This window comes from Babylonia areolata, chromosome 22 (assembly GCF_041734735.1).
Source record: "Babylonia areolata isolate BAREFJ2019XMU chromosome 22, ASM4173473v1, whole genome shotgun sequence".
NCBI lineage: Eukaryota > Metazoa > Mollusca > Gastropoda > Neogastropoda > Buccinidae > Babylonia > Babylonia areolata.
In genome coordinates, this window is record NC_134897.1 from 12504705 (window position 1) to 12520017 (window position 15313).

General features: G+C 39.5%; 1 protein-coding gene across 1 annotated transcript; it reads right to left on the reverse strand.

Moving 5' to 3' along the window:
* Positions 1 to 6752: 6752 nt before the first annotated feature.
* On the reverse strand, positions 6753 to 14717 carry LOC143297405 (uncharacterized). Its single transcript, XM_076609743.1, has 4 exons — positions 14620 to 14717; positions 13207 to 13441; positions 8900 to 9206; positions 6753 to 7593 (listed from the first exon to the last, which is right to left on the reverse strand). Exons 1-4 carry the CDS (start codon positions 14637 to 14639, stop codon positions 6773 to 6775), a joined length of 1383 nt encoding a protein of 460 aa, XP_076465858.1. The 5' UTR covers positions 14640 to 14717; the 3' UTR covers positions 6753 to 6772.
* Between the last annotated feature and the right edge of the window lie 596 nt (positions 14718 to 15313).

Sequence of the window (15313 nt, forward strand, 5' to 3'; positions counted from 1 at the left end):
ATATATCACTGGACTGGTGTGGATTTTAGTCAAGAAAGAGTGAGGTGAGTTGAAAGAGAGAACTAACGAGCGAACGAGAATGTTTTAATAAACTTTGGCCATGGACCACAGTTCAAAACCAGGCGACAGGGGGGTGGCACGGGAAGGGGTATTATGATACTTGAACAGCATCACATAATATTATTCTGTTCATGGACGTGACATTTTACTAGATTATGTCTGAGTAGATTGTTTCTCCCTTTGATCACATGGAAAATAAAACTGATTTGATACTTGACAATTTCTCTGCTTGTTGTTTGATCGGAGAAGATTCCTTGGAAACAGTCTTGAAGAAATTCACTGATCCGCAAATCAGTCCACACAGAACAAACAATGAATGGTATTCAGTTTCAGTTCATCCTGGGAAAAAGTACAGAGAAAGAGAGAGAGAAAGAAAGAGAGAGAGAGATGGATAAACAGGCAGACAGATGGTGATGCTGGCATAGAGTTTCCCGGCAATGAATGGTGCGACTGTATATCACGTACATTAATTGTTTTTCCATTTTATTGTGTTTAATTGACTGCATTCGAGACACATCACTTTCAGATTAAAAATATTCATAAATCACTTCAAACAGCCAATAATCAAGCTTCTTGAGTGTAGACGTCAGTACATGTCAATGTAGACATTAGTCTGTGATATAGTCCAACAGATAAGTTCAGACAGGTATTCTATTTATGTGTATTTAATGTGGTATTGTGAAGTTAGAGAGTGCATTTTCAAAATTACGTAATAATTATATGCTCTTTGCATCATTACTAAACCTCATATGAATTTTGGGCAACTTGAAGTTTGGGTCACTTTGAAAATGTGGGCAATACGGAACGTCCCCGCATTACACACACGCCCCCAAATCACTGCATTTTCCCCAACAAATGTCCGACTTTTACTCCCCCCCCCCCCCCACCTTCCCTCCTATACACAAACTTTTTCACAAACATATTCGTTGTGTGCATCCTGCAGACACGGCGCAATAAATACACTTCACTGTGAACACCACACACGACGCCCCCCCCCCCCCCCACACACACACACACCCCTCCCGCGCCACACACACATTGTTTCGCGGCCGCTGTATGAGATTCAGTTTTGATGATGGTTTTAAAGTACATGTAATTTGTCACAATGATTTCCTAAGAAAGAAATGGGTTAATTGTATGTATTAAGTGTAAGGCAAGTGCTTTTGGGGGGATATTCTGCTCTTCTGTCATGGTCAGGCCGTTCCCTGCTTTGTCTTGGATAATTGTGGAACAGTGGCCTTGTTTGGTGCTTGTCAGATCTTTCACAAGTTTGAACGCTTATTGTTGTTGTTCAAGCTGTCTTCGATGTCTTGGTACTGCTCCTCGATCCATCCCTAATCTGCTCTTTTCATGCTTTTCTTGATCTGAGAACTCTGTTCTGTTTGGCCCCATCTACCTCATTCTTCCTCTTCTTCAGCTCCCTTCTTTTGTCACATAGGTCCAGGACATCTGACGCTTCTTTGCTGGTCGATGTTTGGAAAGAATCTCATTAATTTGTCGAGGTCGAACATCCACCATTGGTCACTGACCGTGACTGACCTGTGGGAATATAAACCTGGGGGAATATAGACCTTGGGGAACATAGACATGCTTTCGAGCTTTGCTACCCTGCAAATACATGAAATAACCTCCCTCCTCCCACACGCCCCACAAAGCAAAACAAAGTGTTAAGTCAGGAAATGACGACAACAAATCATAGGTTACTAAGTAATAGCTGAAATGTCACCAAACCAACTGAAATATCGCCAATCCACTGATAAGTCGTCAACCTCCGACATTTTAACGGTTCTCTGACATGCTGAATAGCAACAATTCAGCAGTTAACTGAGGAGGTGACAAATCAGCAATTAACATCCTCCTTGCATATAATATTGTCGCCGGCGACATTACGTGCCGGAGAGCGACAATAACTGCGGCGACAACATATGCCGTAATATCTCTCTTTGCCTGTGCCTCTACATGTCTGCCTGCCTCTGTGTGTGCACGTTTGTCTGTGCCTGTCTGTCTGTTTGTCTCTTTATGTGTCTGCGTATGGCTCTGTCTGTTTTCTTGTTTAAAGCCAGCATGTATACTTCAGTAAGCCAGTGTATATACAACCAGTTGTATGTTGTATCCTGGGTTTCTGCTTATGAATATATGTACTTTTACATTTAGGCATGCAGATATACATGCGTGCACGCGTGTTAATGTGCGTGTTTGTGTATGTGTGTATGCATGCATGGGTGTGTGTGCACGTGCGTGTTTGTGCTGTGTGTGTTTGTTTATATCTGTGTATGTGTGTGTGAGTGCGTGTGTTTGTAAGGAGGTGGAGGTGGGGGCGTGAGTGGGTTCCTGTACATGCGTGCGCGTATTGGAATACATTTACATGTCTATGAATGTAAAATGCTGAAACCGAACTATCTCATGCTGTCTTGTCGCCCACATGCCAATTTTCCTTGTATCTTCACGAGTACAATAAAGTAATCTGTCTGACAAAAACCTTAGTGGATCTTGCAAGGTGCTTTTTCATTGGCTGCCTTTGTCCTGATTCTGGAAATTCTGTGCCAACAAAAAAAGAAAAAAAAAGTTTCTTGCTCCATGTTTCTGTTTTGTGTGACTGTTGTGTTTTCAACCTTTCTATATTTTCTAGTTTCTGGCATTAAAACAGTAAGCCTTTTTTCTTTACCTTAATGTCATGCATTCAAAGAAACAATTTCTCAATGCATGTACACAAGAAGTCTCTTTATTTGACTGTATCAACCAACAATACTATCATACAAACTCATATATTCATTAAAGTGATGTTACACATTCAAAGCAACAATTTCTCAAAGCATTTCCACACACAGTTTCTTTATTTGACTGGGTCTGTTAACAGCATTCACCTATTTACACTGGCAGATGATAAAATATCTTCATGAAAAAAAACGAAAGCTATATACATATTATTTATTATAGCATGAAAAGATCATAATATCACATTTCCATTATTTTCATAAACAAAATCTAAAGCTTGAAACTCCATGACTGACTTTTTTTTCTTTCTTAGGAATAGGAACATGAACGGAGGTAGATCGGCAATCATTTCATACAGGAAAAAACCCACAACATTTTGCAATATTCTTAACTTCAACTTTGCTGCCTACTCCAAATAATAATAATAATAATAATGATGGTACTTATATAGCACTGAATCTTGTGCATAAACAAATCTAAGCGCTTTCGCACCAGTCATTCTCACGCACGCATAACTCTACAACTGGAGAAATTAAAGACAAGGAAGAGGCAGGGAAGGGAGGCTATTTTGGGAAGAGGTGGGTTTCAAGGCCAGACTTGAAAGAGCTGAGTGTGGAGACTTGACGAAGTGAAAGAGGAAGTTCATTCCAATTGCAAGGTCCAGAGACAGAGAAAGAACGGCGGCCAACAGTCGAGAGTTTGAATCTGGGTATGCGTAAGTGGAGTGGATCCGAAGCTGATCGTAGTGAGCGAGATGGAGTGTAGAGGTGAAGGCAGCCACAGAGATAGGAAGGGGCTGATTTGTGAATACATTTGTAGCATAGAGTGCTGATCTTGTACTTTATTCGGTGTGAGACAGGGAGCCAGTGGAGATGTTGCAAAAGAGGAGTGATGTGCTCAGATCTGTTCTCCACATTACATTATTGTCAACAACTTTGATATTATTGACATGTGGTGCTGTGCTTTGTGTGGCACGGAGACAGAGACAGTGAAGAGACTGGCCTTGTGGAAGGAGACGGGTCGTGTCTGTGTGCCTGTGGTCAGCACTGGGTGGCTGGACGGGCTCTTCCCCTCAGTCCATGCAGGGTGAAGACCCTGTGCTGCTGTTCACGGTGCCCAGCACATCAGAATATACAAAGAATCATTTGGGCACTGGGAAAAAGGAAAAGCACACATTTCAAATACACTGACCAAAACTGGTAAAACCTTACACACCGGGCTTGAAGTGGCCAGTTATGAGTGGCCACTTATATGGTAATCATGGTAAAATTCCACCAATGATCAAAACATGCTCCTCTTGAATTAAAAGTAAAAGTCTCAAGTTCAGATCAACTGAACATCCCCGTACATGATCCAGAAGGGTACAAAAACGCAAATATCTCAGCCAATTCTTAATATTTTTCTACGAAATTTCAGAAATGCTTCCTACACCTAAAAGGCAAACTTTTGGCAAAAAGTGAAAAAAATTCGTTAATTAGTTAATGAGTAATTAAAAGGTGGCATTTTAACTACACACAGACGCTTGTGTGGGTCGTGTATGACCCAGGCTTTTTAAAGAGGAAAAAAATGTGGTCACCTCTCGAAAGCTCATGTGGGTCATGCACGACCCATACCTTTTTAATAGTGATTTCAGAAGGTTTAATTTGCAATTAGTGAAGGAAAATAAAGAAATTTTACTTTCAATAGCCTCACTACCCCACTACTCTCCCACTACCCCCCACCCCGCCCCGTCCCTTTCGCCTGTCTTCAGCTATAACTCCCTTCCATCCCTTTCTCTAACAGCTTGTACCTGTGTGACTGAATATCTTTGATTGTGCGTGTACAGGATGCTATGAGTCATTTCTCTCTCTCTCTCTCTCTTTCTGTCTCAGTCTCTCTCTCTCTATCTATCTCTGTGTGCATAAGTAGGGTTTGTATGTATGTGCATGTGGTGTTATGCGTTTTGTGTGTGTGATCAGTTGTGTGTGTGTGTGTGTGTGTGTGTGTGTGTGTGTGTGTGTGTATGTGCGTGTGTGTGAGTGCATGAGCATGTGTTTCTTCTGAGTGTATGTGTTTGTGTGAGTCTGTGTGTGCGTGTGCGAGCGCATGTGTGTGTAATCAGTTGTTACGATATGTTTTCCTCTTCTATATTTTGTTATAAGCTTTGGAGGAATATACAGGTTTTTGTCTCTTTACAAAGTATGGGTCGTGCATGACCCACACAAGCTTTGGAGGAATATACAGGTTTTTGTCTCTAAAAGGTATGGGTCGTGGACGACCCACATGAGCTTCCATGTGTAGTCAAAAGCGACAGCGGTATGGGTCGTGGACGACCCACATGAGCTTCCATGTGTAGTCAAAAGCGACAGCCAGCGAAGGTTAACACAAACAGTTACAAAGTGACTGGAAAAAAAAAGAGCACACTGGCACACCAGATACTTCAGTCCTCAAATACTGTCTTCCTAGTACTAGTAGTAGTCAGTGTAGTTCTACACTGAGTGGTACAACTGGAAGCAGGTGATGGTCTTGTTGGGTTGGCAGAGTTTGTCACAGAGGGCAACCCCACACTTTTTACACCAGTTGGGGGTCTGCCGCAGCTGGACGTCCAGGTGTCTCCTGCTGCGAGCGCTGCACCCATGACACTTCCTACAGCTCTTCCTGCCACTGGGGATGGGTGGCAGAGGGCAAGAGAAGTGTTCATTCTGCTTGCCACTCAGTCTGGACAGTGGAGACTTGTTTGCTCCAAAATCTGACTGACCAGATGACATGAAGCACTGGAGCTGTACTATGCAGAAACTTACACACCTGGTCACTGTTAGTGTTAAACACCTGGTGACAGTAACGACTAGAGTTACACACCTGATCATGGTGGTGGCAACAGGCCGGGTAGGTCAGCAGACCCTGACTTCACATCTTTCATTTTCTGCTGAAAGAGGGCAGCGTTTCTCCAGACTCCCAGAGACTGACTGGTCCTGTACTGTAGCAAAGGATCAGTGTCGTGGTGTTCTCCATCATCTCTCATTCCTGTGTGGTCATGGGCATCATCGTTGTCATCATCATCATCTTCCATTTCTGTGCTGCCTGGAGAAACAACTTGGCTGTCATCAGATCTACCGTCACCACCAGCACTGGAGCTGTGTGCAGTTCCATGATGCTGCGTCCTTTGCTCGGGGACGGTGTTCCATGCCCTTCAACAGCGATGGAGACCAGAAGAGTGAAGCGATGCCCTGATGGCCCATGGTGCCCACCACGCTGGGCACCGTGAACAGCATCACAGGGTCTTCACCCTGCATGGACTGAGGGGACAGCCCGTCCAGCCACTCAGTGCTGACCACATGGACACGACCCGTCTCCTTCCACAAGGCCAGTATCTTCACGCTCAGCCTGCCACACAAAGCACAGCACCGCATGTCAATAAAATCAAAGTTGTTGACAATACAGTTTCTTTTTCTCCAATTCGGCATGTTATAATAACTTGTCCATCATCCACTTCAAATGAGTTTTTCACAGGCAACAACAAACAAAACGTCTGGTGTGTCAAAGACTCAAACAAATGGGTATGTAATTAGTAAGGTTTGTGTCAGATTTAAAATTAATAGAATAACACAGATAAAATAAAAGTTACAGAAACAGAAACGCACATGCATTTATGAGTTATATACTGTATAACGTACCTAACAGCACAGATGCTGAAGAACATAAACTGATACCATTAAATTAAAACGGTTACACTCACCATCATCACTAAACCAGAGTGTCAAACAGAAAGATTTGTTTATTTAAATTTATAGTCATAAACTCATATACAGATCCATACAAATTCAGAGATCTCAACATATGAACAGAAAAATAATTTACATTTTCCGTTTACCTTGTTCAAGTTCTTATCATCTGAAATATATAAAAAAAACAACAACAAACCCCCCAAAAAAAAACCAATAAAGTTTTACTTAACACTTGAAACAAGAGTTTTGGCTTTTAAATTTACCAAAGATAACAATAACAAAATAAAGCCGCCTTACTTGTGTAATAAGGTTATATCCTTGTACATGATGGTGCCACAAGCCAGGTTGAACACGTAAACATAATGATCAATGGCGGCCACACCTAGCTTTCTGCCAGCCGCCAGGAGGAGGAAGTTTTCCTTGTCAACATCAAACACTGAAGTCTGGTCACTTTTACTGATCACTCTCTCCCTAACTTGTTGCGAAACCATGCCCTTTGAGCTGACCTTGAAAGTATGCTTCGTGAACGTCCTCGCACGCTGGGCATGTTTGCACGAGGCTGCGTACACCACATTGGGCTGTGCGCTGCTCCGGCAGAAAGAGAAGGCGCTGACGGGGAATACGTGAACATCTTTCTGCAGCACGTGTCCTGTGGCGCTAAGCACGGCCGCACATATCCAATGTCCTGTGCACACACAGACAGCAACTTGGTCCTTTTTCAAACCACCGTCTGGCAAGAAAAACACTTTTGTGGGCACAAGATCCGAGACAGAGTAGTTCTCCACATCATGACTCTGAATGGAGACGATGCTGCCCACGTTAAAGACGTCCAAGTTGTCATCCACCAGGTGCAGGTCTCCGTCCGTGGTGGCCACAATCATGAAGTGACCGCCAGGGTGGACGTCCAGAGCCGTCACAGAACTGGGGCCACACTGAAAGCCCTCCTCCAAGGTGTCGCCCGTCAGGGTCAGCACTCTCACCTGCCCAAATTGGTTGCCGGCCAACAGCAGGTCGGAGCTGAAGAGGAGACAGGTGGGTGTGAAATGTTCTGTCAACCACAGTGGTTGGCAACTCCTGGCGCGCATGGCTGTCAGGTGACGATTGCGTTTGCAGCCTGCAATACAGTATTTTGTTGTGCTGTGTTAAGCTGCATTGTGTTGTATGTACTGTTCTATATTGTATTGCATTGTGTTGTTTTTGTGTTGTGTTAAGCTATATTGTGTTGAATGTACTGCACTGTATTGCACTGCATTGTGTTGTTTTTGTGTTGTGCTGTATTGCATTGTACTGCATTGAAGTGTATTGTATGTCACCCTGCAACACAATGGGCCACTCCGTAACACTAGTCGTTGCACAGCAACACTACCCCATTTTTAAACTAAAGAAATCTAAGCAAATGAAAAAAGTTTATCAAAAGAATATAAAAAAACCCCAACAAAACAACAACAACAACAAAAATTGTGGGTTGTAAAACAAGTCTCACTTTTGATAAAAGGTGTTCCACATTTCAGACCTTAGGTCTTTCTTCAGGGACTGTGTTAACTGGATATATCTTCTTTTCCAACCTACAGTTTTTGTTGCTGGTTTTTTCTTTCTTTTTTATTTTTATTTTATTTTTTAAGTGGGTCTTGTTTAGCAACCTCAAGTTTTTACAACAGTGAGTATTGTTTTATAATCCAGTTTTATAAACTTTCACCATTTGTAATTTCGATAGACTCAGCAGTCATCTACAATTTCTATTGCACAAACAAAGAGTTGTAATTCTCTCCATTATTATTAGGTACACAACCATCAACTGACATACATGGCAGCAATGACATTTACAAGGTTCTTTTGTCAAAATCTATTGAGGCAACCATGTGTTTATTCTGTATTGTCCATATATTCTGTGTAGCATATTAAAAAGTTATGCCAGCCTTGAATAAAAGCAAATTTGTGTTTGCACATTTCTTCTGTCATTGCTGCTGTTTGCACATGTCAAATGGTCAGTATAAGGATAAGATGAGAGCTTCCTTTTTTTGCAGAAGTGTCTGGGTTTGTTCCAGTGTACGTTTTATTTACCCGTGTGCTAACTGAATTGGAAGCATAAGCTGCACTGACTTCGAAGTTGTGTACCTTGTAAACAGACAGAGTTACCACTCATTGTTGTTTAATCATTTATTCTCCTAGCCGCCCATTGTTCTTTCATTATTCCTATTATTTTATCTTAAAAATAAAAGAGAGATAATCTAAACATATATCTTTACTGACAGAGTTGTGTGCAGTTTGACATGATTTCATCAATAATAAATTTTTGTTGTAAGTGGATGTATATAAGTAGTTCCATGTATGTAACTTGATTGATAATGGATGCATATAAGTTTTTCAGTGAATGTAACTTGATTGATAATTATTACACGTGTACTTTATATATACTTTACCAGTGACAATCATCTGATGATGGTGACTATATTCCACGACATGAGGGGCAAGTTCAACACTATGAGTGTAAGAAGCCCAAGGACCCACAGCTTTGCTCCCAGGCAAACCCACGACTAGCAGGTACTTCAAACTGAAGGCCTGGTCGGTCTTTATCAGATGCAGAACGCGGCGGGACTGCATGCAATATTCAAAGCTGGTCCTGGCCGACTGGGAACGATGAGTGTAGGGGAGGACAGACTGCTGCTGACACCTGGAGTTCCACAGCCTGTCCATGGCCTTCAACTTTGTGTTCCAGGACTGACACACCTGCACACACACACACACACACACACATGTATACATTACATGCATGCACACATGAACACACACAAAAAAATACTATTGGCCCACTGGCTCTCTGCTGCATTTTTATCAGTTCACTGGTTTTGTTTTATCATATATATATTTTTTTCTTTTCTTAAAAAAAAAAAAAAAAAAAATCACACACACACACACATATATATATATATATATATATATATGAGTCATTATTTGGTACTGATCACTGTTGGGGTACACCCACTTCATATGTGTTTTCTCTTGACATTCAGGCTTTGAAAAATAAAAATAAAATGTTTCCAATAACATTAAAGAAATGACACTATCAAGAAAAACATGCATGGACATCTAGATGTTAAGCAATGTTGCTCAAATGACGAAAATCAGCCAAAAAATGGCGACTGAAAACGGGACTGGGAAACATGGTCTCCAGTACCAGCTTGTTACAAAGCTTGAGTTAAGTTTAAACAAGAAATTCTATTATCTTACCATAAGAAAACTTATTTCTAAGCATTATCCTGCACAAGTGCATCATGTTTAGTTTTAGTTACTGTTGGACGCAAAATCGACGCCATAACTGCGTTATGTGTAGCTCCCAATCTTCTGCATTGCTGAAGATGGCATGGTTAATGTATGTAATCTATTGGAATAATGGACATAAGAGCATGAAATTGTCTAAAACAGCTCAAATGTTTCACAAATGCTGTGTTTAAATTTCCGTGTCGCAAGCATAACGCAGGTAGCACTTCAAATTTGAAATCCAGAAATCAACAACATTTGACGGAAGTCTACTTTGGGGAACACCTACTATATTTAGCTACCAAACTGCATAAACTAGTGATGCTTCAGACGGAAATTCCCAAACAGGAAGTGAGAAAAGCTTTAAAAAAAGAAAAAAAAAAAGAAAAAGAAAAAAGAAAAGAAAAAAAGAAGAAGAGAAGATGATGTTGTGTCACACTTTCTTTATTGACTAACACAGTTTTGCTTCAAAGTTTTGATGCCACCTCTCTCATAAAATCCATGTATTTCATCAGTTCATGGCAAACATCGGCACCTAAGGTAAATAAAAAAATGTTTCTTGATCATTATTCTTTACTTCTTTAATGTGAAATATTGGCAGACTTGTCCATGTTTTTGAAAAAAAAGTAATCGAAAGTGAACTGAATCGGGACAGCTATGACCAATACCACTTTGTGTCATGTGTAGCACAGGTATTTGTTTTCAGATGTTTAGAAGCTTGATTTATTCATTTTTAAGTATATTCTTTTTGATTTACTGCTTATTGAAAGTGCTTATTCCATAATTGTTAGAAAATCGGTCTGTGTATTAAAATTTTTATAGGTAACTGCACTACACAAAATCAGACACCATTGTGTCACACACAGCTTAGTGCTTCCAGGTTTGTGTTGAAGGAAACGCTGGAAATGTGTACAATAGTTTGTCATTTCTGCTTTGTTGCATCAGTTTACTAGTAAACACTAACTACTTCAGTGATTTTTGAAAGAAAATTAAAGTATTTAAATTTCAGTGTAAAAATTGTATTAGGTGTGCAAAAATTTTTTTTCATCACCTGTAGTACACATGACACTTAACTTTGTTTCATGTATGAATATGAAACTTTGATCTTCCTTTTATTAAACTTTTCAACTAAGATTTTGCTTTACTGGTCACAGAACATATATCTGTATGCTTGAATAGTTAACACTAAGCTGTGAAAAATGAAATATATGTTAAAAATGATGCAATCTGTGTGTACGGTTTCTCTTGATTTTTATTTAATATTTCTCAGATTCATGGAACACAGAACTGCGAAGTGTAGGTGGAGCTCTTGCAAAAAATGGGAAGATACTTTGTCTTGCCTGAAGGAAGCCAGACCTTCATGATCACTCCGCAAGATGCCACCTGCATTGATGCTTTGGACATGGACTCCCCCCGCCCCCCCCCCCCAACCCCCCTAATAGTAATACCCATTGTCTTATGTGTCCATGAATGATTTAATCTTTCTGTACAAGGGACTCAATCCATATGCCTAAATCTACTTTCATTTTCCTCTGTATGAATGTGTGTGTGTGTGTGTGTGTGTGTGTGTGTGTGTGTGTGTGTGTGTGTGTGCAAGTGTGATGATTCCCAAAGATCCTTGTCTCCATTTAACAAAGCACACTACATTTTTTTCCTTTGTAAACTGAGTGAATGCAAACCTTTTCTTGAGAGTGTGATACATAAGTAACATATTTCTGGCTAGTATGTTACCTTGGGGATAATGGTACAATTAGGAAATCTTAAACTTTTCTTTTTTTCCTTTTAACAGCTTTGAAATGTCGGGTATGAATAGAGGGAGGCCTTGCTTTGAATTTATGTATATGACTTGGAATAAATGACCTGTGGATATAATCTTCCTGTGTTTCTTTTGCTTTTCTTTGTGTTTGTGTCATGCGTAACACAGTTTCACCTCAAGCACATACCCTATTTATTTACTTCAAAAATCATAGTTACCCTTTCTAGCATTTTGCATTCTTTCTAAAGGACTTGCAGAAAGTATACAGCATGTTAATGATACATTTTTCATCCCACAGCTACCAGCAAGAAAATGTTCTGAAAGAAGTGTAACTGTGTTACAGAGTCACAAAAATCAGGGCGTTCCTAAACACAAGATACAGCAATGACTGGGTCAGATATGCTAATGTATACTTGTCACAGTCTATCTCAACAGGCAATCCAATAATAATTTCAATTTCATCAAAATTTAAGTAATTACTGATTCATTGGTGTCACTCTGTAATGGCTGCTGGAAAAGAGGATGCTGCTTCCAGTAACACAAGGGAGGTAACCACCAAGGGAGGCTATTTGCTGCAGCTTCTTTCGATTTCTCCGCATAGCGGACTAGTAGTTTAGACAGGACAGGAATCCAGACCCCTGCCAGAGTCTGCACCATTGGGTCACGGTTAAGTATATGTAATTAAACACTGGTTACATCATAAGCACATGTGTTCTTTCAAGACAGGTATCAGTAAAACGAACGAACAGCTGGTCCCGATTTTAGTTACCAGAAGCAAATAATGACTCATACATACATACATATATATATATATATATATATATATATATATATATATATATATGTGTGTGTGTGTGTGTGTGTGTGTGTGTGTGTCTTTTATAATGAAGATGGAGGGGAAAGGAATAAGGAAAGTAGTGATGACATGAGGCATGTGATGGAGTGGGTAAAGGGATGGATTTTCATCTAAAATTATAATTGTGGATAGATGTTTAACAAAAGAACAAACACACCACACATATGCACACACAGCATTCAACTAAGTCTGACCCTGCTAACTCTGCCTTACAATTCAGGCTTTAACAAACATTTTACATTCAAGACAACAGGTGGATGGCACATCGACCCAGGTTTTAATCTTGGGGTTTACTCTCCATAGTTCCTTTTAGTCCCCTGTGGATTATTACCCCATGTTAATAACCACAACAACCTGTGTCAGGCATTGTTTCCTCTTGCAGATTTCAAGAAAATGTTAAGACTATATTCTTTTATCAAAATTCTAGTTTCTAACTTTTCAGTTATCTGCTCATGTGTTGCTTTTTAAGAGACATATTCATAACAAAAAAGAGGTCCCTGCCAAGCTGTGGGGAGTTTCTCTTTGCTTGAGTGAGAGTGTTTCCCCACCAAGTGGCAGTCAAATATCATTACACAATGCAAAATCACTGTTAGTTGTTGTAAGAGAAACTGTATAACAAATACAACCATTCACATATCACACACAAAAACATTGTGTGTGTGTGTGTGTGTGTGTGTGTGTAAATCACACTTTATTTGATAGTTTTCTGCAAAATTTTCAGTTATTGCTTTCACATAATCTGTTATTGATCTAAACCTTACCATCAAATTTGTCTAACATTATCACTGAACCATGATGTATAAGTTTTAATAAATTATCACATTATAGAATTAGTAATGGAAGACATGTGTACTCACCAAACAAAGATTTAAAATATTTGGGATATCCAAATACCCCAGGATGTGCTCAACAATCACTTCTGGCAGTGTCAGAAAATCTTGTTTTAAAAGTAAACTGAATTGTTTCTCCAGAAAGTACCTCTGCTCTCGAGAACAATTCAGTACAAACTGTTCAAAAAGGGCCTCTGTCTGCTTCAGTGACAGTTGAACCATTTGAGGAATTACATCCCCCATCCAGTTTTCAAAGGCCTTCCTGAACAAAAAAGAAAAAAAAAGTTTGTCAAATCCATGTAAAACACTGTGACTATTGTCTGTCTCTCTCTTAAAAAAACAACAACAAACAAAAAAACAAACAAACAAAAAACAACAACAACAACTGTTTTTAAAATACACAGAAGTCACAACACCTATATCAATCATTATGTATGCAGATACAATGCCACTGGTATGATTACATTAACTTAGGGTCAAAATGAGTAACATACTATGGCAAATCAATGTACTGAGTTTGGTAGTAGCAATGGAGGCTACCAATAGAAGAAATGAAGGACAGCGTATGTTTGCTGCTTTTGTCTGTGTCCATTGCCTTTGGCATCCCTCATGATTTTGAGTAAAAGTTAAATGCACAAGATTCAAGATGGCCATGGAACTCTCCAGTGGTCTATCATTCATACAAATCATGTATATAATTATATTCATTGTAACTGTGTATTATTTTTTGCTGACATGGAGCACTTATCTGTCTTCATTAAAGTACAAATTCTGAGTGTTTGTCTATTCAATCAAACTTTACAATATAAATAATGAACAGTTACCTTCACTCATTGTCCTTTTGTCTTCCTATCTTCCTTCTGGTCGGTTTTGAATACATCGTTATTCAGAATTTAACATAATATTAATAAACATGTACGCAAACAGCAAAGCAACAACTAGAACAAGAAAACAGCTTATGTTGTGTTCAAGCATAAGATACATTAGTTTTTGTTTCCTTCCGTTTGACGGCTGGTGAACCTCACTACTGAAATAAATGTTTCCCAGCTTCATACAAATGGCGACTGACGCTAATCGACTCTGAGCACCCGTTACAAGTCACTAATAGTCGACTACATATACGTCACTTATGGGGAACCCGTTTTAGGAATAAAGAGGACAAGTCTCAGACTAAAGTGTGGGTTTATTCGGCAAGTACTTCTTTTCACTCTTCACCCACGTGTGATTATCTTTAAAATATATAAACGATCGACTCAAACATCAGTGGCATGGCAAGTATGGCGTTTATGGATGAACGGTCGACTCAAACATCAGTGGTACACATGTATTGCAAGTCGGCCACAACGAAAACAACAACAACAAAACAGACAAATCCGGCATAACAGGATAAATCATGAATGAGAAGTTACACGCAAGAAATAAATGTAGATTAATACTCACTCGTGCATGTTTTCAGTCATAAACTTATGGTAACAGAACACCAAAATTGCGACTACTTTTCTCCCTGCCCTTTTCCAACAGATTGAAGTGAGGCATATTGAGGCAGGGTAGGTAACTTTAGTATATTGGGAATAAGGGGAGTTTATTCCGAATGAAACATTTGTACCACAATGCACCAAAATATGAAACAGTTTCACATCAGTATCAGTATCAGTAGCTCATGGAGGCGTCACTGCGTTGGGACAAATCCATATACGCTACACCACATCTACTAAGCAGATGCTTGACCAGCAGCTTAGTCAGGCCTAGAGATGAAAAACAAAAGAAAGAAAAAAAAAAGATGAAATAAAATGAAATAAACATGGATAAACAAATCATTACACAAACGATTTAGAAAAAAAGAAGGGAAAATAAGATAAAATAAAACAAAATAAAATGGAAAGACAACAATGATGATAAATAAACAAATAAGCAAATAAATGTAAAACATACAGACCCCCCCCCCCCTTCCCCCTCCCCCCACACATCAGTTGACACCCGTAGAATGTACTGGTTTTACTGGTATCACTCTCACACACACACACACACACACATACACACACACTTAATATTTCATCAGTGAAAAAAAAAGCTCTTCTTAATGATAACAAAAATTTGTAATTTCAGTTGATTAATTTTAACAGAAAATACCTTT